At 45.3% G+C, this 27,924-nt stretch overlaps 1 protein-coding gene across 1 annotated transcript in view; it reads right to left on the bottom strand.

The window, feature by feature from the left end:
- Positions 1-562: 562 nt before the first annotated feature.
- Positions 563-27,924, bottom strand: part of slco3a1a (solute carrier organic anion transporter family member 3A1a) — a 190,834-nt gene continuing 163,472 nt past the window's right edge. The window contains exons 7-10 of the mRNA XM_080214017.1: positions 26,828-26,966; positions 13,674-13,849; positions 12,225-12,289; positions 563-1,909 (exon numbers count right to left, since the gene is read on the bottom strand). Coding sequence (XP_080070143.1) covers positions 1,524-1,909; positions 12,225-12,289; positions 13,674-13,849; positions 26,828-26,966 — 766 coding nt within the window. The 3' untranslated portion in view covers positions 563-1,523. The remainder of the gene's footprint in view (positions 1,910-12,224; positions 12,290-13,673; positions 13,850-26,827; positions 26,967-27,924) is intronic.

A 27,924-nucleotide genomic window follows, 5' to 3' on the forward strand; every position in this document is an offset into this window, starting at 1 on the left:
ATTAGACAAATACATGAATAGGATGGGAATGGAAGAATATGGACTTAGGCGCATATGGTTTTGGTTTAGGCAGGCATCGTGATCGACGCAGGCTTGGAGGGCAGAAGGGCCTGTTCCTGCGCTGTGCTATTTTTTGTCTTTTGGTCTTAAACCATATAATCCTACTGTGCAGAAGGAGGCCATTCGGCCTACACCGATAACAATCCCGTCTCGGCCCTATCCTCATAGCCCCACATATTTACCCTGCTAATCGCTCTAACCTATGCATCCCAGGACACTAACGGGAAATTTAGCATGACCAATCCTGTAGTGCACCTAGTACTTGTAAAAAAGAAAGATGCTGGGCTATGGAACAAGGGCAGGAGTGGGAATAATTGGATGGTTCTTTCAAAAGCAGCCGACACACAGGTGATTCTATGATTTGTGTGTGTGTGTCAGACACTGGTGACTCAAAATAAATCTGCAGGACACCGGTGAGTTTCTCTGGGCCTTGAGGGAGCTTTGAGAACTGCTATTTAAAACTCAAATATAACCTTTCAAGTAACACATAACTTACGAAGCGTTCATTTATTGGAGCCTGTCGGCATTCCCTTCAGGGAGAAACCTTCATGTCAAGGTGGAACTTCTTCCGTAACCAAGGACAGGAGCAAAACATTTTTGACCGATACCAAAGAGGCAAATTATTTCTTCTGTCTATTGCTAAGTGTAGGGAAATTCACGAATTTATTTACAATAGAACAAAACGTTCAGAGACTTTGTTGGAATCTCATTTCTCAGAGGTCCCTTGTTCTTTATTTTGGTTAAGGTCTTTTTTTTAATTGAACTCTTGTGGCGCTCATCATCCACCTTGAGCCCACATATGGCCTAGTTTTCTCTCCTTTATTGTGGCACTCTCTGTCGATCTGAATTTCACTTGTGCCTCCTAAAGGGATTCCATTTCAACTTTCAGGTGTTGGATGAGTTGGCACTCAGAGCTCTCCACACTTCTTTCCCCGTTCTCCAGGTAAAGAAGGCAAGGGAAAGGTTTCGAGAGGAGGTGGGGTGGGGGAGGGGGTTGTCCCAGTTTCCTCCCCACAATTCAAAGGGGGCCTCTCTTTAGGTGGAACAGTCAGTCCTATATACTACTGCGGGGGGAGTGCCTGGCCTCCACTTGGCAACTGCCCACAGTAGCGCGATTGAAACCAAGAGGTCATCGTGTGGGGTACTGGCACGGTCAGAGCTGTGCCCCCTCACCCTGTGACGCAGCACACCTCAACACAAGCAAGATGTCAATTGTGATTATGGCCTTTGACAATCTATCAGTGGGTGACTCTGATTAAACCCTTCCCTCCCCGCACACAAGCATCATCGTGTTTTCAGTAGTCATTCTGCAGTCTTTATGAGGTCCTCCTCTTGGCCTGGAACCAAAAACTCTGAAGAAAAATGTGAAAAGTTTAAGAATGCACCTTCGAGGCAATGTTATGCTGTTTTTTTTTCCTCTCTCCATCCCAAAAAAAGTACAAAATAAATTTTAAAAGTTTGTTTTATAGCACAGATTCCATATTTTCGCACCATTCATGGTCCTCAAGACTGTAGATAAATTTGGTCTTTTGCGAGTGAGGTTGGCTAGAGTCCCTTCCCACAGCGTCCAACGTTAAGGTCGATGCAAAAAGGTCGCTCGCAGTCAGTGGCTGCAGATTTCTCTCATCGTCTCTAATGTACTTGCCGGCGTTCCTCCTCAAACAGTGCCAGGTTGTCGTGTACAGGATGAACGCAAATGTCTTCAGTGTGATAGCGATGCTGATGTAGAGGTATCGGTAAACCACGTTATCATACAGCATACACGCTCCCAGCTCCCCACAGATCGTGGTCCAGAACAGGCAGGTTGAGTCGATCCCAGCACCGAAGATGAGAGGAGGGGGAATGAACCCTGGTCAGAGGGAAGAAGATTGCAAAGTGTTATCGACAACAACAAAAAAGAATCAAATTGGCCAATCATCGACTTTGAGGGATTGAGTTTCGGAGCCATGAGGTCATGTTGCAGCTGTACAAAACTCTGATGCGGCTGCACTTGGAGTATTGCGTACAGTTCTGGTCGCCGCATTATAGCAAAGATGTGGAGGCATTGGAAAGGGTGCAGAGAAGATTACCAGGATGTTGCCTGGTATGGTGGGAAGGTCGTATGAGGAAAGGCTGAGGGACTTGAGGCTGTTTTTGTTAGAGAGAAGAAGGTTAAGAGGTGGCTTAATAGAGGCATCTAAGATGATCAGAGGGTTAGATAGGGTGGACAGTGAGAGCCTTTTTCCTCAGATGGAGATGGCTAGCACAAAGGGACATAGCTTTAAATTGAGGGGTGATAGATATAGGACAGATGTCAGAGGTAGGTTCTTTACTCAGAGTGTAGTAAGGGCATGGAATGCCCAGCCTGCGACAGTAGTGGACTCGCTAACATTAAGGGCATTTAAATGGCCATATGGATGAGATTGGAATAGTGTAGGTTAGATGGGCTTTAGATTAGTTTCGCAGGTCGGCATAGCATTGAGGGCCGAAGGGCCTGTACTGTGCTGTTAATGTTCTATTTTTATGTTCAGGAAATCTAGTGGAGGACATGCCTCTATCTACAACAATGGGGATAAAGTGGAAATGGTCAAGAGCTTCAGTGTCTAGGTGTCCAGATCACCAACAACCTGTCCTGATCCCTCCACACCAATGCTTTAGTTAAGAAAGCCCACCAACGTGCTACTTTCTGAGGAGGCTTAGGAAATTCGACATGTCTACTATGACTCTCACCAATTATTTTAAAAAGTTTATTTATTCATTTATTAGTCACAAGTAGTCTCACATTAACACTGCAATGAAGTTATTGTGAAAATCCCCTACAGCATCCTATCTGGATGAATCACAGCTTGATATGGCTCCTGCCATCACCAAGACTGCAGAAACTATGAAGTGTTGTGAACATAGCCCAATCCATCACGCAAAGCAGCCTTCCATCCATCAACACTTCCCGCTGCTTCGGAAAAGCAAACAGCAGAATCAAGGACCATACTGGGGTGAATTTTCCTGTTCCACCAAACATGGGAAGCAGAGTGGGCGAGGAACGGACCGTGGAAAGATCTGTGACCTTGGGTGGGATTTTGCAGTTTTGTGGAGGGCATGGCTGGAAAATCCCACCTTCTCTCTTCCACCTACTTCCATCAGGAAAAAGGTACAAAAGTCTGGGATCATGTACCAACTGACTCAAGAACAGTTTCTTCCCTGCTGCCATCAGACTTTCGAATGCGACAATCTTATATTAAGGTGATCTTTCTCTGCGCCCTCGCTACGACTGTAAGACTATATTCTGCACCCTATCCTTTCCTTCTCCCCATGTACTCTATGAACGGTATGTTTAGTCTGTATAGAAGGTTTACTAGACTAATACTAATGTGTGGGCTTCCTCTGGGTGCTCCAGTTTCCTCCCACCCAGCATAGAGTGCAGAATATAGTCTTACAGTCATAGCTAGGGTTCATAGAATCATAGAATCACTACCGTGCAGAAGGAGGCCATTTGGCCTATCAAGTCTGCACCAACCACAATCCCACCCAGGCCCCATCCCTAAAACCCCACATATCAATACCTTTCACTGTATACTAATACATGTGACAGTAATAAATCAAATCAAATCAGAGGTGCAACATTGTGCAGCAGTCCAAAGTGCGACCCTTGAACAAAGGATTGGATCTTGAGGAATTTGGTGAAGAACACTCCAAGGAATTTGACTAAAAATATTCAAGCAAATGGCTGCAGAGAAATGGGTTCACTGGATAGTATGGTCAGTGCCTGGGCACTATGGTTAGTGCAGCCTTGAAGGGTCAAAGGGTCATACTGTAATTTAACATTCATCACAGCTCCATAGATGCGGAAAGCTGGCACAAGCATTAATATGATCCCAATCTTCAACAGAATAAAGGCTTCAGCTGGAGAGTCAGTGACCAGTTAGTTCAATGTTAACAATGAGGAAAGTCATTACAAACTAGGATGTGGAGATGCCGGTGTTAGACTGGGGTAGGTGGGCACAGTAAAAAGTCTCACAACCAGGTTAAACGCCAACAGGTTTATTTGGAATCACGAGCTTTCAGAGTGCTGCCCCTTCAATAAGTGAGTGGACGAAGGAGTCACTCACCTGATGAAGGAGCAGTACTCCGAAAGCTCGTGATTCCAAATAAACCTGTTGGGCTTTAACCTGGTTGTGAGGCTTCTTACACTATAAATGAAGCAACTGAGGATCAAGAGTTTAAAATAAATGAGGAATAGCTTGAGAAGGATGATGTGCTTCGCAAATCTGATGACCTTCTTTGAGAATGTGATCACATTTGTGGATGGTGGTATGACCCAATATATCTTGACTTTCAGAAGCACTTGGCAAGGTGCTCCACAAAATACACAACAGAGACGAGGCACTTGGTACTTAAGCTGCAAATTGGATAGAAAACTGTCTTTGCTTGAAGAAGCATTCGGTCGTCATGAATAAGAAGTGTTGAAGTCACAACCAGTGATTAATGGAATCATGCTGTTCAACTCTCAAACTTCTGCTCTTCATATTTACCTAATGACCTTCACAAATGTATTACAATCAGAACTATACAGGAAGGAAAGACGTATGGAGCAGCGGAAGCTATCACTCAAAAAGGAATCACATCTCGACAGATGACTGGCACATGATATTCATGTAAATGTATTAAATGTTCCATAAGCTGCTTAAACCAGTGAATCGAAACACTTCATCAAGGTTACAATCATGCAGATGAGATAGGAGGAAGAGTGGGTGTAATAGTTGAGAGATGATTGATGATGGCTCCATAGCAAAAAGCAATGATTATTAACATGTGTTCCATATCCAGTTGGATTGTCGTTTACTGTGAGAGAAATTGATTGCAAAAGTAAGGAGGTTATGCTTCAGATGTACAGGCCATTGCTGAGATCACATCTAGAGTACAGTATTGGTCTTCCTCCTTATCTAAGGAAAGATGTAAATGCAATTGAAGCAGTTCAGAGAAGGTTTACTAGATTAATACTCCGGTTTCCTCCCACACTCCAAAGGTTTGCGGGTTCATAGAATCATAGAATCACTACCGTGCAGAAGGAGGCCATTTGGCCCATCAAGTCTGCACCAACCACAATCCCACCCAGGCCCCATTCCTGAAACCTCACATACCTAACCTGCTAATCCCTCTGACACTAAAGGATATTTAGCATGGCCAATCAATCTAACTCGCACATCTTTGGACTGTGGGAGGAAACCGGAGTACCTGGAAGGAACCCACACAGACACGGGGAAAAATTGGAAACTCCACACAGACAGTGACCCAAGGCCTGAATTGAACCCTGGTCCCTGTTGCTTTGAGACAGCAGTGCTAACCACTGTGCCAGTGTGCCTTAGGTGGGTTAGGTTAATTGGCAATGTTAAATTGCCCCTTAGTGTAGGGCAATGTGGGGTAAATGTGTGGGGTTAGGGCCTGGGTGGGATTGTTATTGGTGCAGGCTCGAAGGGTCAGATGGCCTCCTTCTGTACTGCAGGGATTTTATGATTCTAATATATCGAATTAGCAAGTTGTCTTCTAAGGAAAACTCGGAGAGGTTAGGTTTGAAGAGTAAGAGGCGGCTTGATTGAAACCTTTAAGATTCTGAGGGTTATTTACAGGGTGGATGCGGAGAGGATGTTTCCTTTCCTTGAAGAATCTAGAACTAAGGGTCACTGTTTAAAATTAAGAGGGTTGCCCATTTAAGACAGAGATGACAAATATCCACCCCGCGTTCCCCAGCGGCAGAGGGGGCGAACAACATGACAGCAGCGGGACTGGAAGATTCTGTTGTTGGCCAATGGCGGGCCATCTCCAATACTACAACACGTTCCCTGGGGCTGGGGGGCAGGGGTTGTTGGAAAATCCCATTCATTGTGTTATATGCAGCACAAGTAACTGATTTGATGCTGCAGCCTTGTCTTGTTCATTATTTGAATGATGCAGTGGTTTGACCACCCTGTGGAAACCCACGCAGACACGGGGAGAACATGCAAATTCCACACAGACAGTGACCCAAGGCCGGAATTGAATCCGGATTCCTGGCACTTTGAGGCAGCAGTGCCAATCACAGTCACTTGAAAGTGCTAATGTTCCCTTACTTTGCTGTTATTGTTCGTTATTGATGATAAGGTTTGTAGCAATAAGTGGGAAAGGTTGGTTGGACCTTGATAAGTATTTCAATGAATTTTATTTTGAGGAAATGTACCTTTGTCAGACTCTTCATATGTAAAAGACTTAATTTTGATTGTGCAGAATTTCACCCTATATCTCTTGTGGCACAGTTGAAATGGCAGGTAGAGTGAGATTTAGAGTTTGTAACAAGTACCTACACCTCCCATTCTGTTGACCTTAGCATCTCTACATTACGTTGGAAGTCCCATTCACTCATCTGTCCTGTGCACAGTGACCCTCACTGACCCTGGCTGAGCAAGGATTGGTTGTAACATTCTCACCCTTATTTTCAAATCCCTCTTATCTCCCACATCCTGAACTTCCTCCTCCCCTACGCAGCCCTCGGGTATCGGCACTCCTGAAATTCTGGTCTCTTGTACATTCCTGATTTAACTGACTCCACAACTGGCAGCCATGCCTTCAGCTGCCAAGGCTCTCAGCCTTGGAATTCCCTCTGTAAATATTTCCATTTCTCGACCCCTCGCTCTCCTGCCTTGAGACACATCTTCAAACCTACCCCTTTTGACAAAACTCTTGAGCTAACAGCCAGAATTCTCTGGCTGTTTATGCCGGTGGAATCTTCTGGTTCTGCCGACGGTACACCCTTACCGCGGGTTTCCCAGCGAAATCCCATTGACAGTGGTGGGACAGATGATCCTCTGTGGTCAAATGGTGTGCCGCCTTGTGCCATGAGAAACGCACCCCAGGTAGGCCAGAGAATCCCCCCTGAATATTTCTTCAGTGGCTGTGTGTTACGTTCTGTTTGATAACACTCCTATGAGGGACGTTGAATGTTTTACTGCATGTAGTAGGGCAAAATCCAGGGAGTATGGGATGCAGCAGGACAGGAATATATGGAAAGGGTTAAATAGACAGCACTGTAGTATCCACACTCACTGCAGGCAGACAGCACAAAATACAAATAACTATATTTCAGTTGACACTAAAACAGTCACACCCCAGATGGTATTGCTCCAAGGTTGCAACAGCTATATGAGAATTGACATCAATTATCAAGGCTACAAAAGGTCTAGAGGACCCATTGTGCCTCTGAAAGCTTAATCAAATATCCAGGAGATGGAACCTGGATCAAATATCCAGGAGATGGGACAATTAATAGCCCATCGATATCAGTCAGACAAACACGATGCTTTGATATTGTAAACAGGTAGGCAGGATTTGTCCAGGAAACAATTATGTTAAAGCACACAGGACAATGGATCCGTGTAATGTGATCAAAAACAGAACTGTAACCAGTTCAAAGTAACAATCTAATGAGCTAATGGAAATCTATCACTTTGTAATGTGAAAAAGTGTAAGAATATTTAAGAACCAGTGCTCAGTAGAGTAGCTCGGAAACAAGCTGTAGTTACAGCCAGGAGTTCTGCTCTTGCTCATGCATGCTGAATAAAGCCATTTTTGTTAAAGTTCTACATGGTCTCTGAAGACTCAGTTCATTCATTCTCTCCCACACTGCATTACAGACACTAGAGAAATAAACCTTGGTGTTATTGTGGTACTGTGGGAAATATGTCTGGGCTCCCTCTCCAGATCCATGCCTCCTGCTTGTGTGTGGGCGCTGGGGACAAACAGGACACAGCTCAGGGGTGATGCAACTCTCTCAACTGACTCATCTAATTCTGAGGGTCACGTCTGGCACATGCTGTGTCGAGCGCGATTCTCTGCTGCTGGCTCAAAAAAAAGTCCTCCCTCCCCCTGACTTTGTCTTGGCATGCAAACTATAAATGATTACTCAGGCGAGGTAGCAGAGGGCAGCGTTTAAGGATTAATGTCACTGGGCAAAATGGAGGAAGTGACAGATTAGCTCAGCATTAACTGTGATCATTAGTACAGAAAATATCAGCCCTTCTGCAGATCACACACAGTAAGTGTTTGCACTGAACTTTGCAACTTAGTCTAGTTATGCAGTGAAGGAACCTGAACAGCCAAGATCTTTTTTTAATGGTTATAAAAATTGCTGACAAAGCAAACAAGTTAGGCTTGATCAATAAATCATGAAGCAGCTGGATCTAAAATGCAACTTTTGAAAGCTTTAAGAGAATCAGGTTTCAACAATTTTAACTAAGTGATTGACTTCAATCAGATTTCTGACCATCCAGCACAGCGCAGTCACTGTCACACTGAGGTGGACTGATAATGCTTAAGAGTTTAACATTCACTCTTAAGCATTATATCAGCAAGTTCTGCTGATCCTAATGAAGTTTATGAGTGTCACAAGTAGGCTTACATTAACACTGCAATGAAGCCACAGTGAAAATCCCCTAGCCGCCACATTCCAACGCCTGTTTGAGTACACTGAGGGAGAATTTAGCACGGCCAATGCACCTAACCAGCACATCTTTCAGACAGTGGGAAGAAACCGAAGCACCCGGAGGAAACCCATGCAGACATGGGAAGAATGTGCAGACTCCTCACAGACAGTGAGCCTAGCCGGGAATCGAACCCGGGTCCCTGGCGCTGTGAGGCAGCAGTGCTCACCACTGTGCCACCATGCCACCAAGTGGTTCATTTAAAGGGAGCTCGGGTTGGAAATAAGGGCAAAACAGAGTGGGCAGGATTTTAGGACTTTGTTCATCACAAAATCGTTAAGATCCTGCCGAAGGTCAACAGACCTTCCCACTGTCTGCCCCTCGCCTGAGTGGGATGCTACCACTTGAGCCAAGGTTGACACGTTGCTATGGGCCACTTTTACTCCATGGTGTTTAACCTGTAGTGAACTACTTCACTCTCATACTCCATGCCCAGGATTTTCCAGCTGCTCTTGCCAGTCGGATCTTCCAGTCCTGCTAATGGCAAACCCCTACTGTGGGTTTCCCAGTGGTGGAATGCACAGAACAACAAACCTCGTTGACAGTGGCAGGATCGTCCTGCCAATGGTGGGTTGCCTCTGCTTCTGCAAGGCACGCCACAGAGGCACTTCCTGTCCCATCTCTCACCAAACTTTAGTTTATCCTTTCCTCAAACTTATTAAAATGGCTAGGCTTGGATCTTGCTTGTTCAAGCCCAAGTGGTTTGAGAATTGGTGCAGGAGGGAGGGCTTCAGGTTTTTAGACCACTGGGATCTCTTCATGGCAGATGGGACCTGTAGAAAAATGATGGGTTGTATCTTAACTGGAAGGACACTAACATCCTAGCGGGGAGATTTGACTGTGCAGTTCAGGTGGATTTAAACTAATAAGGCGTGGGATCCATAGCAGCAGGTCAGAGAGTACAGAGACTGTGGAGAACTCAGTGAATGTGTCCACTAAGGCTAAGAGAAATAAAACACAGGGAGAGTGTACAAAACGTGACAGGACAGATGGTCTGAGATGTGTTTCCTTTAACGCAATGAGTATGACAGGTAAGGTGGATGAACTTAAAACATTGATTACTACATGGAACTATGGTGTTGCGGCAACTGCAGAGACTTAGATGAAAGAAGGGCAATACTGGCAGCTTAGCATTCCAGGATTGAGATACTTCAGGTGAGATAGAGAGGGTGACAAAGGAGGTGGGGGTATTGCTTTACTGATTAGGGAGAATGTCACAGATATATAGAGGGAGGACATCTTGGTGAGATCATGGAGTGAAGCCATATGGGTAGAACTCAGGAACAGGAGCGGTGCAATCACACTGTTGGGGTTGTACTACAGAACTCACAACAGCCAGCGTGGAGTGGGGAAAATAACATGTCAGCAGATTAAGGGAAGATGTAATAACAACAGGGTTGTTGTGATGGGCGATTTTAACTTTCCCAGCATAGTCTGGGATTAGATCCAGGGGCTTGGACAGGGCAGAGTCTGTTCAGCTTGTCCAAGACTGCTTCTTGAGGCAATATGTAGGTAGTCTAATTCGGAAGGGACCATCTTAGACCTGGCTCTGGGAAACAAGCCCAGATGGGTGATTGATAGGTCTCCCATCTTAGTGGGAGACCATTTTGGGAACAGTGATCACAATTCTGTAAGTTTGTAGAAATGGACAGAAGGAGCCCCAGAGTGAAAGTACTAAACTGGGGTAAGACTAACTATGATAGTATTAAACAGGACCTAGAGAATGTAGACTGGGGTTGGCTGTTTGAGGATAAATCCACATCTGATCTGTGGATTGATAAAAAGGGAGGTGGTATTGGAGGTTCTGAAAAACATTAAGATGGACAAATCAGTTGTTAACAATTCAGGACAGGTATGTCCCTGTAAAAATGAAAGATGAAGATGTCAAGATTCAGGAACCCTGGATGACAAGAGAGATTGTGAGCTTAGTGAAAAAGAAGAAAGATACATACATTAATTTCAGGGAACTGAAAACAGATAAGCCTCTTGATGAATACAAAGATAGCAGGAAATAACTTAAACAGAGACTTGGGGAGGGCTAAAGGGGCTTGAACTATCCTTGGCTGACAGGATTAAAGAGTACTTAATGAGTACTTTGTGTCAATATTCACAAAGGAGAAGGATGTGGTGGATGATGAGTGTAGAAAGAAGGATGTTGACATTCTAGGACATGTTGAGATAAAAAGGGAGGAGGCATTGGAGGTTTTGAGAAACATTAAGATGAACATGTCCACACAGCCAGATAGGGTCTATCCCAGAATACTGAGAGGCTTGGGAAGAAATTGCTGAGGCCTTGGTCAAAATCTTTGTATCTTTTTTAGTCAAGGGCAAGGTAGAAGATTGGAGAATAGCTAACATTGTTCTTCTGTTTAAGAAGGGCAGAACAGACAATCCAGGAAATTACAGGCTGGTGAGCCTTGTTTCAGTGGTGGGGAAATTATTGGAGAAAATTCTTAGGGACAGGATATACTCACATCTGGAAGAAAATAGGCTTATTAGCAATAGGCAGCATGGTTTTGTGAAGGCGAGGTTGTGCCTCACAAACTTGATTGAATTCTTTGTGGAAGTGATAAGAAAAATTGACCAGGGCAGGACAGTAGATGTTGTGTACGTGGACTTCAGTAAAATCTTGGATAAGGTTCCTCATGACAGACCGATGCAGAAGGTGAAGACATATGAGATCTGAGGTGAGCTGGTAAGATGGACACAAAACTGGCTTGGGCATATAAAGCAGAGAGTAGCAGAGGAAGGGTACTTTTCCAACTGAAGGTCTGTGACAAGTGGTGTTCCACAAGGATCAGTGCTGGGGCCTCTGTTGTTTTTAATATATATATAAATGATTTTGAGGAAAATGTAGGTGGTCTGATTAGTAAATTTGCAGATGATACAAAAATTGGGGGAGTAGCAGATAATGAGGAGGATTGTCAGAGGATGCAGCAGGATATAGATCGGCTGGAGACATGGGCTGAAAGACAGCAGATGAAAGTTAACCCAGACAAATGTGAGGTGATGCGATTTGGAAGATCTACTGCAGAAGGAAAGTATGCAGTAAATGGTAGAGCCCTTAGAAATATGAGCATACAGAGGGATCTAGACGTGCAGATCCACAGTTCCCTCAAGGTGGCAACTCAGGTGGACAAAGTGGTCAAGAAAGCGTATGATATGCTGGCCTTCATCGGTCGGGGTGTTGAGTATAGGAATTGGAAATCATGTTGCAGCTGTATAAGACTTTGATTTGGCCACATTTGGAGTATTGTGTACAAATTCAGATCGCCACACTACTGGAAGAATATTGATACATTAGAAAGGGTGCAGAAGAGATTTACCAGGATATTGCCAGGTTTGGAGGGTATGGATTATGAAGAAAAGTTGAACAAACTTGTTTTCATTGGAGCGTTGGAGGATGACGAGGGGAACCTGATAGAGGTTTACAAGATTATGACAGGCTTGGATAGAATGGATAGTCAAAGTCTTTTTCCCAGGGTCAAAGGGTCAATCCAACGTCGGCATCTCCACATTATTCAATTACTCCGGCAACCTTTTCACATCTGAACCTGCTGCTACAGAACCTTTAATTCTTGCTTCTTCTCATCCTCTTACCTACTCCATGATGACCCCTTCACCACGTGGCTTTCTCCATTTAATATATAAGAAAAACACAGATATGTAGAAACTCACCCAGCAATCGCAAAAGCAGGAACAGAACTCCCAGTGCATACGACTTGAGCTCGGGATTTACAGCCCTGAAGGAAAACAGGAAAAACACAACGAAACTGAATGGGAGTTAATTAGCACGCTCACAAGCAATTTCTCCTGTAACTGCATAGCGACTGGTTACATCCACCACAATTACTCCTTTCACAAATTGCAAACCACATCAACCAGATGACCTGAAGTCAGGTGGAATCAAAAATGAAAGCAGAGTTTCCGGATGGATGTTTGTTATTTTCTGAATCATTAACTTCCAGCTCTGACATGTCTAACCTTTTGACATCTTTTGATGCTGTGATTCGTTACAAAAGTGAAAGATTTAAGGATGCACTGGGCAATTTTCCTACTCTGTGTTTCTTAACATGAGCAGCCAAATTAAGTTAAAGCCTGGATTTCCACACTGACAGAGAGCCTCTCCGTCACTGCAGAAATGGCAGGGGAGTTTAAAGTTTATTTATTAGTGTCACAAGTAAGGCTTACATTTACACTGCAATGAAGTTACTGTGAAATTCCCCTAGTTGCCACACTCCAGCACCTGCTCGGGTACACTGAGGGAGAATTTAGCATGGCCAATGCATCTAACCAGCACACCTTTCGGACTGTGGGAGGGAAACATAGAACATAGAAACATAAAAGATAGGAGGAGGCTATTTGGCCCTTCGAGCTTGCTCCACTACTCATCGCAATCATGGCTGATTGTCCAACTCAATACTCCTACTTTTTCCCCATAACCTTTGATCCCATTCGCCCCAAGTGCTATGTCCAGCTGCCTCTTGAACCCATTCAATGTTTTGGCATTAACTACTTCCTGTGGTAATAAATTCCACAGGCTCTTCACTCTTTGGGTGAAGAGATGTCTCCTCATCTCCGTCCTAAATGGTCTAGCCTATATCCTCAGACTGTGACCTGTGGTTCTGGACTCCCCCATTATCAGGAACATCCTCCCTGCATCTAGCCTTCTCGTGCTATTACAATGTTATAAGTCTCTATAAGATCCCCCCCCTCATTTGTCTGAAAACCGGAGCGCCTGGAAGGAAAGCCATGCAGACATGGAGAGAACGTGCAGAGTCCGCATCGATAATGATTCGGAAGTCCGGTCCATTAACATGGCACCCACCATCTTTATGGGAGCAAGAATGGGGTCAGGGGGGTGGGGGTTGGATTTGGCACGTGCCTGTTTTCCTTAGGCAGCTATGAAAAACAACATGTACAGATTAGGGCTGGTGGGAGCAGATCTGAACCTTGTGGATTTGTTGGAGAGCGAGGATACCCTTTTGGAGAGGCCCTTTGCAATTTGCTCTAGAGGTTGTATTAACTGCCCCAGAAATGGCAAATGTTCACTCGCAACAGTCTGCCTTTAACCCAAGGGTGTGGCTGCTGCACTTATGACAAGGTATTAGTTACAGTCCGGCTTACCTGATGAGTATAATAATGGCTGGTGTCTGGGCCATGGCTCCAATAAGACTGCAAACACACATCACGCACATGAAGGTCAGAAAAGCCTCTTGGCAGCCTGGGCTCGGACATTTGCCTGGGATTACAGTGGCATTCTTGACGGGGCCGATGTTCAGACAAGCACAGGCGCTGAGGTTCTGTAAAGGTATAATCACAGTGGGTAACAAAAGAAGCTTGACATGGTACATTGCTTTTGGAGAAAGTTTTTCTATCACTAAGAGGCCTGTGGCAGAGTACATAATCATCTTTAGATTTGATTTGGTTTATTATTGTCACATTTATTGGAATACCGTGAAAAATATTGTTTCTTACGCACTATGCAGAAAATGCATACTGCTCATAGAGTACACGAGGGAGAAGGAAAGGAGAGGGTGCAGGACATAGGGTGGGATTTTCCGGCTGCACCCTCCCTGAAACCAGAAAATCCAGGCTGAGGTCAACGGACCTTTCCATGGTCCACTCCCTCGCCCACCACAACTCCTGCGGCAAGTGGAATAGGAAAATACACCCCATGGTGTTACAGTCATAGCGAGGGTGTAGAGAAGCCAAGTGCATTCAGAATACCTGCTGCATGAGATACACTGCACAGAATACAGAATATTTACCAAATTAACTCGATTTGAGGGCAGAATTCTGCCATCCTTTTTGCTTTGTGATGAGGGAGCAGAGAATTTAGCGGGAGGTAAAAATTTGGAAACCCGCTGGTGTAACATCACATTGCAAGGCTCCCATAAGTGGGCTAACGGAGGCTTTGTTACCCAGTTGCTGGATGGCGCGAATGCAATTGCTTATCATGAATGCTCATTAAAACAGCTGCCCGCCCACATCCTGTCAGGCCTTCCAATCTTGCGCCGCGCCAGTGGGGAATCACGTCGCTCTATAACCCGACTGCACAAGGTGGCCCTCAGTTCACAAGAGACTTTGGGGCAACGTCTTTCTGCTGCTGATGATGTGATGTGCAGCACTCTGCCAGGGCAGACCAGCTCCTGCCTCTATCTCCATGCCGCGCTGGTCTTCATGGCAGCTCCGTGCTACTGGACCCATGGACCTTCCTGTGTCACCGAGTTGGATCAGTACAGAGTCTAGGGTTGGGGAGTACAGGGGTCTCCTTCCCTCTGGTGCCACACACCAGTGTCTATCTGGACAGCACCGTGCTGTGGGACACATACAGCCACCACAACAAGGGTCTGAACTTTGACCCGGGGTGGAGTGCGATGTGGGAGAGTGGTGGTGGGGTGGGTGTGTGATAAAACCAAAGAGGGGGCAATGTGGAAGGAAGGCTGTCCAAGGACGGGAAAAGGGTGAGGGGTCATAATGACAGGCAGAGAGGAAAGGAAATGGATGAAGGAGATGGATAATTGAAGGCAGAGAGATGTCCGAGTGGGGGTGGGGGAGCTCGACCCTGACAATGCTGTATTAAAAAGCTCAAAGGTGAGGGGTTCAAAGGGATGCCACATCGTTGACAGAAAGGGGATGCATGAACACTTCAGAGACAGTGGATAGAGATCCAAATGGGGCATGGGTGTCTCACAGGTGATGGACTTGGGAGGGAGGGTGATGAATAGAGGAGGTTGTTAGTCTTTTCCCTCTGGGTTGCTGACATCCTGCACAGCCTGGTGAAGACAGGCGGGTGGATAGGGTGATATGAGTGAACTGGACTGGTGTTTAAATATGGCACAGTAAGAAGTCACACAACTCCAGGTTGAAGTCCAACAGGTTTACTTGGTAGCTTTTGGAGTCTCCGAACACACTCCAAAAGTTCATGATTCCAAAAAAACCTGTTGGACTTTAACCTGGCGTTGTGAGACTTCTTACTGTGCCCACCCCAGTCCAACACCAGCATCTCCACATCACGGCTACCATCGACACTTTTAAATATGATGCCAGGACCTTTGCACCCACCAGCTGACAGTGGGCAGGCGAGTCAGCTGCTGGCCCGCCAGGTGGCTCAGAGGGAACTTGCCTGTGCATAACTAATGAGACTCCGAGTGCAGAATCTGGTGGGATCCCACCATTCTGGTGAGCGGGAAAGGAGTCACCCAACACTGCACTGAGGACTGAATTAAGAGTGTAAGAACGCTTGAGAACAGGAAAAGGCCCGTCTGCGGTAAACAGTAAATGGGTTAATGGGATATGGGGATATGGGGAGAGATCAGCCATGATCTGATTGAGGGGTGGAGCAGGCTCAAAGGGCTGAATTTGCCTACTTCTGCTCCTAATTCTGGTGTTTCTGTGTACCCAGTGAGCTTGTCCCTTTGTAATTCTTCAACTCAACTGTGACTGAATGTCAATGTTTCCGAGAAATATGATTGATTTAATTCTTCAGCCTCTTCACATTATCTGCTTCTAGATTCTTCACAGGTAACTGAGTAAACTCAGTGCTGGGACCTCTGCTGTTTGTAATGTATATAAATGAGTTGGAAGGAAATGTAGCTGGTCTGATTAGCAAGTTTGCGGATGATACTAAGATCGGCAGAGTTGTGGCTAATGATGAAGATTGTCAGAGAATGCAGCAGGCTATAGACAGGCTGGGAAAATGGGTAGAGAAATGGCAGATGGAATTTAATCCGGACAAATGCAAGGTGATGCATTTTGGTTATCCAGTTCAGGTGGGAGCTATAAAATAACTGACAGAACCATCAGGAGCACAGACACGCAGAGAGATCTGGCAGTACAGGTACACAGATCCTTAAAAGTGGCAGCACAGGTGGAAAAGGTGGTGAAGAAAGCATATGGCATGCTTGCCTTCACTGGGCGGGGCTTAGAGTACAAAAATTGGCAAATTATGTTGTATAAAACATTGGTTAGGCCACATTTGGAATCCTTTGCCCAATTCTGGTTGCCACACTACCAGAAGGACTTGGAGGCTTTGCGGAAAAAGGTTTACCAGGATATTTCCTGGTATGGAGGGTATTAGCTATGGGGAGAGATTGAACAAACTGGGATTGTTTTCCCTGGAAAGGCAGGGGCTGAGGAGCCGACCTGATAGAAGTTTATAAAATTATGAGCGGTATAGATAGGGTGAAGAGTTGGAAGCTTTTTTCCCCAGGACAGAAATGATAATTACAAGGGAGCACAAGTTCAAGACATGGTAAGGGGAGGGGGAACATTCAGTGGAGATGTACAGCGGAAGTTTTTTATACAGGGTGGTGGGGGCCTGGCCTGGAATGCACTGCTAAGTAAGGTGGTTGATGTAGTTACGTTAGCCACATTTAAGACTTATCTTGATAGACACATGAACAGATGGGAAATAGAGGGATATAAGCAGTTCGTCTTGACAGGTAAACATGATCAGTGCAGGCTTGAAGGGCTGAAGGGTCTGGCATGTTCCCGTGCTGAACTACTCTTTGTTCTTCAAAGGGTTAACTCTAGTAATAGCAACTGAGCGTGTACATAAGGAGCTGTCTCACAGTGATATTACTCACTGAGTGAAGATGACTGAAAGCATCTTAGAGAGTAACTCCAGCTGTGTCTTGTTCCGACTTAGCCTTTGTAAATAAATCTGTTTTCAACAAAATACCATTGCTCCAAGAAGATCCTCGTTAGAGTAAAAAGCTAACAAATCCCAAGGTAAAATCACAAGAACTGAGTAATTTGCCCCACACCACTGGAAGCTTTTGGCTCAAAATGTCCCCTGAGTTCTCTTCTTACGCATGACCCCCACTTGTGTTCCTTGGTATTTCACATACCCACATCGGGGATTTTGTCATATTGTAAATTTCAATAAGACCACCTTAAAGTGCCCCCCATTTCCAAAAAAGAAGCCCAACTCACTTATTCTTTCCTCCTAACTTAATTCTTCAAATATGGAACCATCTTTGTAAATGTCCCATCTTTAACTTCTTGCAATCCTGACAACAGGTTGTCAAATTGAAATGTTCACTTTTTAAAATTAATTTTGGGAATGTAGGCTTCGCTAGACGGGGCAACATTCATTGCGCATCCTTAGTTGCCCTTTAGAAGGTGGCGGTGAGCCATCTTCTTGAACCACTACAGACCCTGTGGTGTAGGTACACCCACAGTGCAGTTAGGATTTTGACCCAGCGACAGAGAAGGAACAGCAATATATTTTCAAGTCAGGCTGATGAGTGAGTTGGAAGGGAAGTTACAAGTGGTGATGTTTCCATATGTCTGCTAAGGATCCTTTAGATGGTAGACTTGGAAGGTGCTGTCGAAGGGGCTGTGGTGTGTTCCTGCAGTGCATATTCTAGATGGAACAAACTGCTGGCACTGTGCTTCGGGGGTGGACAGGCTGAATGTTTGCGGAAGGGATGCAATCAAGCAGGCTCCATTTCCTGAATGGTGTCAAGCTTCTTATGTGGTGCTGGAGTTGCACCCATCCAGGCAAGGGAAGAGTATTTCATAACACTCCTAGGTAGGTCAGAGAATTCTGAAGGGAGTAATTCACCTCCTGACTTCACAAAGACTGTCCACCATCTACAAGGCACAAGTCAGCAGTGTGATGGAATAATGCCTACTTGGATGAGTTTAGCTTCAACAACACTCAAGAAGCTTGACACCAAACAGGACAAAGCAGCTCACTTGGTTAACACCACATCCTCAAACATTCACTCCATCCACCACCAATGCACAGTGGCAGCCATGTGTACCATCTACAAAATGCACTGCAGCAACTCACTGGGGCTCCTTGGACAGCACCTTCCAAACCCACAATCTTTATTACCTTGAAAGACAAAGGCAGCAGATACATGGAACTCACCACCTGCAAGTTCTCCTGCAGCCACACACCATCCTGACTTGGAAATATATCGCGGTTCCGTCATGGTCACTGGGTGGAAATCCTGTAACTCCTTCCCTAATACCACTACGTGAACTGCAATGGTTCAAGAAGGTGAGTCACCCACACCTTCTTGAGGGCAATTAGGAATGGGCAATAAATGCTGGCCTAGCCAATGAGGTCCACACCCCATCAAAGAATATAACAAAAAAGGAAGACTCAGAGGAAGAGGTTAAGATTAGGACTCCACTTGCAAAACGAGAGCTGAGCATCTGCGAGGAGAAATCTGAACTCAATCTGCATAAAACAATGAGCAGAGGAGAACAACTTCAAATACTTTCAAAATCTGTTTGCCGTTTTGGGAAGGAAAGGAGCAATCCTGCAGCACCTGGTGCTGGAAAAAAGTCCAACAGTTAACGGCGGGGCATGAAGGGAGAGGTTCCAAATTCTGACAGGATCCAGAACTACCCAACCACAGGAAAACATGCTACCCAATGACGCATTTCCTCACAGCAGAACTGCGGAATAGAGGGGGAAAACATTCAAATAACAGGGAGAGAGCAATAGTGACTCATGATTACTCAATGACAGCTTGCATTTACTTGTTGGAAAATCTCAGCAGGTCCGACAGCATCTGTGGAGAGAGAATGGAGCTAACGTTCTGAGTCTGATGTGGAGATGCCGACTGGAGTGGGCATAGTTAGAAGTCTCACAACACCAGGTTGAAGTCCAACATTAAAATAAAAAGCTAACAAATCCCGAAATAAAACCACAAGAACAGAGTAATTTGCCCGACACCACTGGAAACTTTTGGCTCAAAATGTCCCCTGAGTTCTCTTCTTATGCATGACCCCCACTTGTGTTCCTTGGCATTTCAAGTACCCACATCGAGGATTTTGTCATATTGTAAATTTCAATTTGGAATCATGAGCTTTTGGAGCGCAGCTCCTTCATCAGGTGGCTGTTCTGAGTCTGGATGACCCTTTGTCAGAGCTGCTTGTTTGTTTCAGATTCCAGCACCCACAGTCATTTGCTCTCGGAAGATTGCATTTATTTGTCATGTTTCAAGGTAGCAAAATGACTCAAGGTGCTTCTGAAGAGTGACATCAAACAAGATTTGACAGTGAACCATGTGAGAAAATACTCAGAGAGGTGACTCAAGTCCTGGTCAAGGAGGTAAGTTTTAAGGACATCTTAAAGCAGGGCAAGGAGGTAGAAAAGCAGAGACGTTTAGGGAAGGAATCCAGAGTTTAGGGCTGAGGCAGCTGAAGGTAAGGTCACCAACGGCTGGAGGTTGAAAATCGGAGATGTGCGAGAGGCCAGAATCGGAGGGGTGGATAGACCTTGAAGGGTTGTAACAATGGGCAACACTGCTGAAGATTTGCCACACTTTCGAGATAAAACGTAAGCAATAAGGTTGGGAAATCATTGCTAAGGCAGGTTTATGGCTGAGTGGGAGGATTCAGTCAGAATCGCACTATTTTAGCACAAAGCCTATCATTATTTTCTAACACGTTTCCTGAAGGATTGAAGTAACGACACAGGCAAAAAGGAGAGCTTGTTCATGAGTGACACAGCTTTTTCTTCCAGGTTTTTCATCCCCTCCCCCCACCTCTCCCTATGGCACTGTGCAGCTGGACATCTCTACTTCCTCAGCCGAGTGACACTGCTGTACCTGGGGATAACCCAGCACAGACCTGGCTTTATTTATGGAGGGATATCATAGGGAACGGCAGGTTCTCTGGATGGGGAAAACAGTAGTTACATCCTTTTTCTGGAAAGCGAGTAAAAATTAGGGGATTAGTGGAGTAAATATGTGGGGTTACGGGATGGGGTTGTTGTTGGTGCAGGCTCAATGGGCCAAATGGCCTCCTTCTGTAGTGTAGGGATTCTATGATTTCAAGAAATGGGAGGCCTAAGGCTGGTTAAAATTGGAACATACGGGCCTCATTTTAATAATCGCAGCCACAGCGGGAACCACCAATAGTTTAAGAGGTGGATTGTCGCTTTTCCCAGGAATGATTTGGTCTGCTTGCCACTCTGGTTGTTGGAGCGACGTGGGTGGGGTGTTGGGGGTGGGGGCGGTGGGGGGAGGGCAATGGAGGGTGAGGGTGATTGGAAAACAGGATGAAGGGACAATTGATTGCCTTTGGTGGCCTAAGGGTTGCACTGGATCTCTGAACAAACTTCTCCTCCTCCTAGTTCCATGTGGAAGTGTATTAAATATTTACATATATATATATAACTGGTGTATTTTTGTTTTGTTCAGTTGGACCAATTTTATCAGAGGGTACAAAAACTGACTCAAGTACCTCATTGGTATATGCAAGGATCTAATGTTTGTTTGAGGTAGTCATTCTCAGAGTGGCAGGCTAGTGGAGTACTGCAAGGATCAGTGTTGGAGTCATAACCCATCAAAATGATTTGGGTGTGGGACCTAATGTAATATTTCCAAATTTGCTGATTGGCACTAAACTATGGAGTTATGATGAGGATGCAAGGAGGCTTAGATAGCCTAAGTGAATGGGCAAGGGCATGGCCAATGTAATATCATGTCACAGACAGTGACCTAAGGCTGGAATTGAACCCGGTCCCCAGTGCTGTGAGGCAGCAGTGCTAACCATTGTGCCACCATGTTTAAGCTGATCTTTCTCAACACCTAGCTATGACTGTAACACTATATTCTGCAACCTCTCATTTCTTTCTCCCTTACGTAATCTATGAACGATACGTTTTGTCTGTATGGCATGCAAGAAGCAATACCTTTCACTGTATACCAATACATGTGACAATAATAAATCACACAGCACGGTGGCACAGTGGTTAGCTCTGCTGCCTGACGGCGCCAGGGACCCAGGTTCAATTCTGGCTTCAGGTCACTGTCTTTGTGGAATTTGCATGTTCTCGCTATGTCTGCATGGGTTTCCTCTGGGTGCTCCGGTTTCCTCCCACAGTTCAAAGACGTGCAGGTTAGGTTGATTGGCCACGCCAAATTAACCCTAGTGTCAGGGGGATTAGCAGGGTAAATATGAGGGGTTACGGGAACAAGGTCTGCGTGGGATTGTGGTTGATGCAGACTCGATGGGCTGAATGACCTACTTCTGCACTGTAGGGTTTCTATGATTCTATTCCATGATTCTAAATCAAAGAGAACAAAGTCCAACTCCTACCCTCGTGTGACCCCATCTAAGTTCTAGGAAACCGGGGCCCGTGTGTCGAAGAGAGGGAATGTTCGCCTCACTGAACATTATCATTTTCAGCCCCGATCACTCTTCCAACAAAAGATTGTGAAAATTGTGAAGGGGAATGCAGTGAGTTGCAGTGTTGCCGACCTTTTACAAAGTACAGGAGTAACAGTCGCTGTAGCAGGCTGGCAGCCATTACCCTAATATCATAGCACCCTCCCATAGGTTTATCCAACAAAAGGCACACAGTAAGATCAACTCAACAAAAGAGAACCATTCAGCTGAACTTATTGCACGCTCTCCTTTACAAGTAACCCATTATGAAGCTGTCACTGGCTGAGACATGGAAATAATAGCCTTCAGGAGCAAATAGTCATTAATTATGTAAGCCAGCACTGCTTTTCATGATACCTCTCTAGCCCAAATAATTATGGAGTGGAGCTTCAATTAAATATCTAAAACAAAGTCTGAGCAAAAATCTTTGTCATCTAAACAGGTCAAAGGATCATTTCCTTCCCAAGTTAGAACCTGTCCTTTTACCTCACGGATCAGAGCTGAATTCTTTCGCTGTGAAGTCACAGGTTCATAGAATGCCTGCAGCGCAGAAGGAGGCCATTCGGCCCATCCCATCTGCACTGACCACAATCCCACCCAGGCCCTATCCCCATAACCCCATGCATTTACTCTAGCTAGTCCCCCTGACACCAAGGGGCAATTTAGCATGGCCAATACACCGAACCCGCACATCACTGGACTGTGGGAGGAAACCAGAACACCTCAGAATCATAGAATCCCTACAGTGCAGAAGGAGGCCATTCGCCCCATCGAATCTGCACCAACAACAATCCGATCCAGGCCCTATCCCCGTAACCCCATGTAGTTACCTCGCTAATTCCTGTAACCTACACATCGTGGGACACTAGAACTTCCGCCTGAGGGATTCCTGGAGAATACGGTTCTGCGAGCCTTACCTGCCCCGATTCTGGGGGTGGTCAGGTGGTAGAATTCCGGTCTAAGGGGCAATTTAGCATGGTCAATCCACCTAACCTGCATATATTTGGCCTAAGGGAGGAAACCCCTACCCTTTAGTGTTCCAAGATGTATAGGTTAGATGGATTAGCCATGGGAAATGTGTGTGGTTATGGGGGTAGGGCGGGGGAGAGGGCCTGGGTAAGACACTTTGTCAGAGAGTTAGTGCAGACTTGGTGGGCTGAATGGCTTCTTCTGCGCTGTTGGGATTCTATGACATGGATTTAGATCTCTACTGTGGTCAAGAATCATAGGATCATAGAATCCCTACAGTGCAGGAGGAGGCTATTCAGCCCATCTAGAGTGCACGGAGAACAACCCTACCCGGCTCAATCCCTGTAATCCCATGTATTTACCCTGACACAAAGAGACAACTTAGCATGGCCAATCCACCCAACCTGCACATCTTTCGACAGTGGAAGGAAACTGGAGGACCCGGAGGAAACCCACGCAGACATGGGGAGAATGTGCAATCTCCTCACAGTGACCCAAGTTTGGAATTGAACCCAGATACCTGGTGCTGCGAGGTAGCAGTGCTAACGGCTGTACCAACGTGCTACTCAAAGTGCTGTATGTTGTGGTTATTGTGACTGTAGAACTTCCAGGAATGGAAAGGTTCCCACTCGATATCAGCTGGCACACAACAGGCAGACTGATGGTTAGTAACCTCTCATTTCCAGCTGGAGATGTTCATTCAGCTTACAGGCCAGGAGCTGACATTATCCTTTAACAATTCATTGACCTTGGCTAATCAGTACGCTTGCGTGGTACAGAATACTAATACATTGTATTATCAACAATGCATGTCTGCTGTCTGAAGCAGGCAGCGTGAAAAGAAAATGAAGTATTTTAGTTAATGATAGAGACAAAGAGAATAATTTCTTCATGCCAAGGCTTCATACAGCTGCAATTTAATATAAAGTGGCTCATTAATTTTCTGATTATGAGCGAATATAATCTTATAATCACAAACGAATATCAGCCTAGAGGGACAAAATGACAGCCAGGAGAGGCCCAGATGCCCAAGTGTTATGATTACAATCTCATCTGTGCATAAAAATAGACAAATATGTAATTTTTGTTTCCTAAGCTTCCATTTGTAAGCCGATCCATTCAGACGGCAAAGCCTGTTGCACCATCTGATGTTATTCAATACCCTTCGCTTTTTGCAAATTGGGAGACCACGGTTTAGATTTTAACGCGTGAGCCATTAATATTCATGCAAAATATGTTACAGTTGATGTATCAGATATTAATACATTTGGATACATGCAATCGTGGCCAGAATTCTCGGATCTCACATGCCCCGCCACTGCGGCTAGTGAGGATTTGACGCTCAGCCAAGTCTTCATTCCCTGCAGTGGGACTGGAGAATCCCAGCTGCTGGCAAGGCTGGAGATTTTCATTTGATTTATTATTGTCACCTGTATTAGTATACAGTGAAAAGTATTGCTTCTTGCACGCTATACAGACAAAGCATACCGTTCATAGAGAAGGAAAGGAGAGAGTGTGGAATGTGGTGTTACAGTCATAGCTAGGGTGTAGAGAAAGGTCAACTTAATGCAAGGTAGGTTCAGTTAAAACTCCGACGGCAGCAGGGAAGAAGCTGTATTTGAGTCGGTTGGTACGTGATCTCAGGCTTTCGTATCTTTTTCCTGATGGAAGAAGATGGAAGAGAGAACGTCTGGGGTGCGTGGGGTCCTGAATTATGCTGGCTGCTTTTCCGAGGCAGCGGGGAGTGTAGATAGAGTCAATGGATGAATCTATCCATTGTCAGTCTATCCATTATTTAAAATGGGCAACATCAGGCCATTTTGAGTAGACAATCCACGTTGTTACATGGAATTTACAGCGCAGGATCAGGCCCTTCAGCCAGTGTTAATGCTCTAATGCAGCCATGTCGCACTCTATTTTGTATCACCCTGTTAGAACATTCTGTTCTTTTCTAGTATTCCCTTGCTTGTCCAGCCTCTCCTGATAGCTCATACCTTCAAATCCAGGATGTTGCCTGGATTGGACAGTATAGGGAGAGGCTGGACAAACAAGAGTTGCTTTCTCTGGAGTGGTGGAGGCTGAGGGGAGATCTGATAGGAGTCTATAAAATGATGAGAGGCATAGATAGGGTTGACAGTCAGAATCTTTTTGAAATTTCTGATACTGGGGGGCGTACACTTAAGGTGAGGGGGGAAAGATCAAAGGAGACGTCTGGGGCAAGTTTTTTTATACAGAGAATGGTTGGTCTCTAGAATGCCAAGGGTGGTGATGGAGGTAGACACAATAGGGGCTTTTAGATAAGCACATGAATGTGCAAGAAATAAGGGGGTATGGACCAAGGGCAGGCAGAAGGGATTAACTTAATTTGGAGCCATGTTTGGCACAAACTTGTGGGCTGAAGGGCCTGTTCCTGTGCTGTACTTTTCTGTGCTCTCCCTCATGTACTTAGTGAGCTTCCCACCAGAGGCATAAAATGGTCATGTAAAAGAGAATAAGGATTTGAATTTATTGATGGTCTCATCAAGGAGTATTGTGCACAGTTTTGGTCTCCCTACCTAAGAAAGGATATACCTACCATAGAGGGAGTGCAGCAGAGGCTCACTGGACTAATATCGGGGTTGGCAGGGCTGTCCTAGGAGGAAAGATTGGTTTGACTGGGCCTGCATTCACCAGAGTTTAGAAAGAAGAGAGGAGATCTGATTGAAAGGTGCAAAGTTCTAACAGGGCTGGACAGACAAGATGCAGGGAGGACGTTTCCCCTGATTGGGGCACCTAGAATCAGGGGACACAGTCTCAGGATACAGGATCGACCATCTAGATGAGATAAGGAAACATTTCTTCAGTCACAGGTTAGTGAACCTGTGGAACTATTTAGCACAGAAGGCTGTGAAGTCCATGTCACTGATTGTATTCATGAAAGGGATAATTTTTTTTAGATTTTAATGGCATCAAGGGATATGGGGAAAAGCCATGACCACATTGAATGGTGGAGCAGGCTCGAAGGGCCGAATGGCCTACTCCCGTCCTAGTTTCTATGTTTCATGACTTCACGACATCTCAGTGGGCCTGACAGTCAATAAAGTATTTGCGAGGTGTAGTCACTGATGTACGTGTAGGGAAAGCAGCAGCCAATTTGCGCACAGAAAGTGCCCACAAAAAGCAATGAGATAATGATTAGATACGCTGTTTTATTTGTTGGGTTATGGATAAATATTGGCCATGATCTAAGAGGAAGGCCTCCCCCCCAACATTGGGGACATCCTCAGCTTGACATCACCATGCAAAGGCCTGTTGACCTAGGGTGGGATTTTTCTGGTCTTGGGGCGAGCGCAGCTGGAAAATCCCATCCTTAATGTGGGAAAAATTGTGATTTGATTGGCGCTGGACATGATGGTGTGAATTTTCTCACTCAGAATGATACAGTAATTTTTTGGGAAAATTCCACTCGTTGCTTGAAGAGGTTAGAGCAGATTACGCAAAGCTTGGTGTTGGCACTGAAACACTCCGGTTCCAGCCTGTGTGCATAAACAACAACATGAAAACTATCCAACCCATTCCAGGTATTTCTTTCATTCATTTGTGGGACATGGGCATCACAGGCTGGTCAGCATTTATTGCCCACCCCTAGTTGCCTGAGGGCAGTTGAGAGTTAACCACATTGCTGTGGCTCTGGAGTCAGATGTGAGCCAGACCGGGTAAGTTTGACAGATTTCTTTCCCTAAAGGACATTAGTGAACAGATGGGCTTTTCCGACAATGGTTTCATGGTCATCAGTAGACTCTTAACTCCTGATATTTTTTGTTGAATTCAAATTCCACCATCTGCCGTGGCAGGATTCGAACCTGGGTCCCCAAGAACATTAGTTGAGTGTCCGGATTAACAGTCGAGCGATAATACCATTCGGCCATCAACTCCAGGGTTTTAAGTGCAATCTGAATCTCCCCATTGTTACCAATTGCACTGTTACTGACGCCTCTGCATTTTGTTTTAATGAGTTAGCTTTCAGTTTGACTCAATTCCATTTTACTCTTTACGCTGGCGATTAGTGTGAGAAGAGACAGTCCCATTTTGTGGGCTGCCACCTTTCCATTTCTACTGACCCCACGACATGCAGTTTCGAGACTTGTTACGTTCTCCGCACCGTATATATTACACACACAAACTCTCACCACATTGGAGCAGCCAGCAAAACATGAAGACAAGTAGGTAATTCCATCAGATCCACACACAGGATTATAAGCTGCTGTCTTGCAGTCACAGTCACTATTGCAAGGTGCGTAAGGGTCCAAATCTGTATCCGAGGCAGATCTGCAATATAAAGAAGGAAAACCCAACATTGATTAGGTTTTCCATTTCTAAGAAGTAAAGCCTCCAACATGAGCCAGACCTATATTGTTTCCCTATTCCTCCACCACCCCTCACCCTCCCCCGACATCTCCAATTTAAGATTCTCACCCTTGTATTTAAACCTGTCAAGGCTTCCCTCCTCGCTAACTCTGTAATTTCCTCGCTACAATCCTCCACCTCCCAGCCTACTAGCATTCTCCATTGCTTTGGCCACAGTTACATCCTCCCTGAATTTGTCCCACCAGTGGCTGCTATGGCTTCAACTGTCTATGCCCCACATTCTGGACTTGCATCACTTCCCCGACGTCGCGTCTTATGAAATTGATCGAGTTTTTCGAGGAAGTGGTGAAGGTGATTGATGAGGGTAGGGCAGTGGATGTTGTCTACATGGACTTCAGTGAGGCCTTTGACAAGGTCCCTCATGGCAGACTGGTGCAGAAGGTGATGCCGCATGGGATCAGAGGTGAGCTGGCAAGGCGGATACAAAACTGGCTCGGTCAAAGAAGACAGATGGTAGCAGTGGAAGAGTGCGTTTCTGAATGGAGGGCTGTGATAAGTGGCATTCCTCAGGGATCAGTGCTGGGATCTTTGCTGTTTGTAATATATATAAATGATTTGGAGGAAAATGTAACTAGTTTCATTGGTAAGTTTGCAGATGACACAAAGATTGATGGATTTGCGGATAGCGATGAGGACTATCAGAGGATACAGCAGGATATAGATCGGTTGGAGACTTGGCTGAAGAGATGGCAGATGGAGTTTAATCCGGACAAATGTGAGCTAATGCATTTTGGAAAGTCTAATACAGATAGGAAATATACAGTAAATGGCAGAACCCTTAAGAGTATTGATAGGCAAAGGGATCTGGGTGTACAAGTACACAGGTCACTGAAAGTGGCAATGCTGGCGGAGAAGGTAG

The sequence above is a fragment of the Carcharhinus amblyrhynchos genome, chromosome 28, assembly GCF_965287045.1.
Source record: "Carcharhinus amblyrhynchos chromosome 28, sCarAmb.v2.hapA, whole genome shotgun sequence".
NCBI classification, from domain to species: domain Eukaryota; kingdom Metazoa; phylum Chordata; class Chondrichthyes; order Carcharhiniformes; family Carcharhinidae; genus Carcharhinus; species Carcharhinus amblyrhynchos.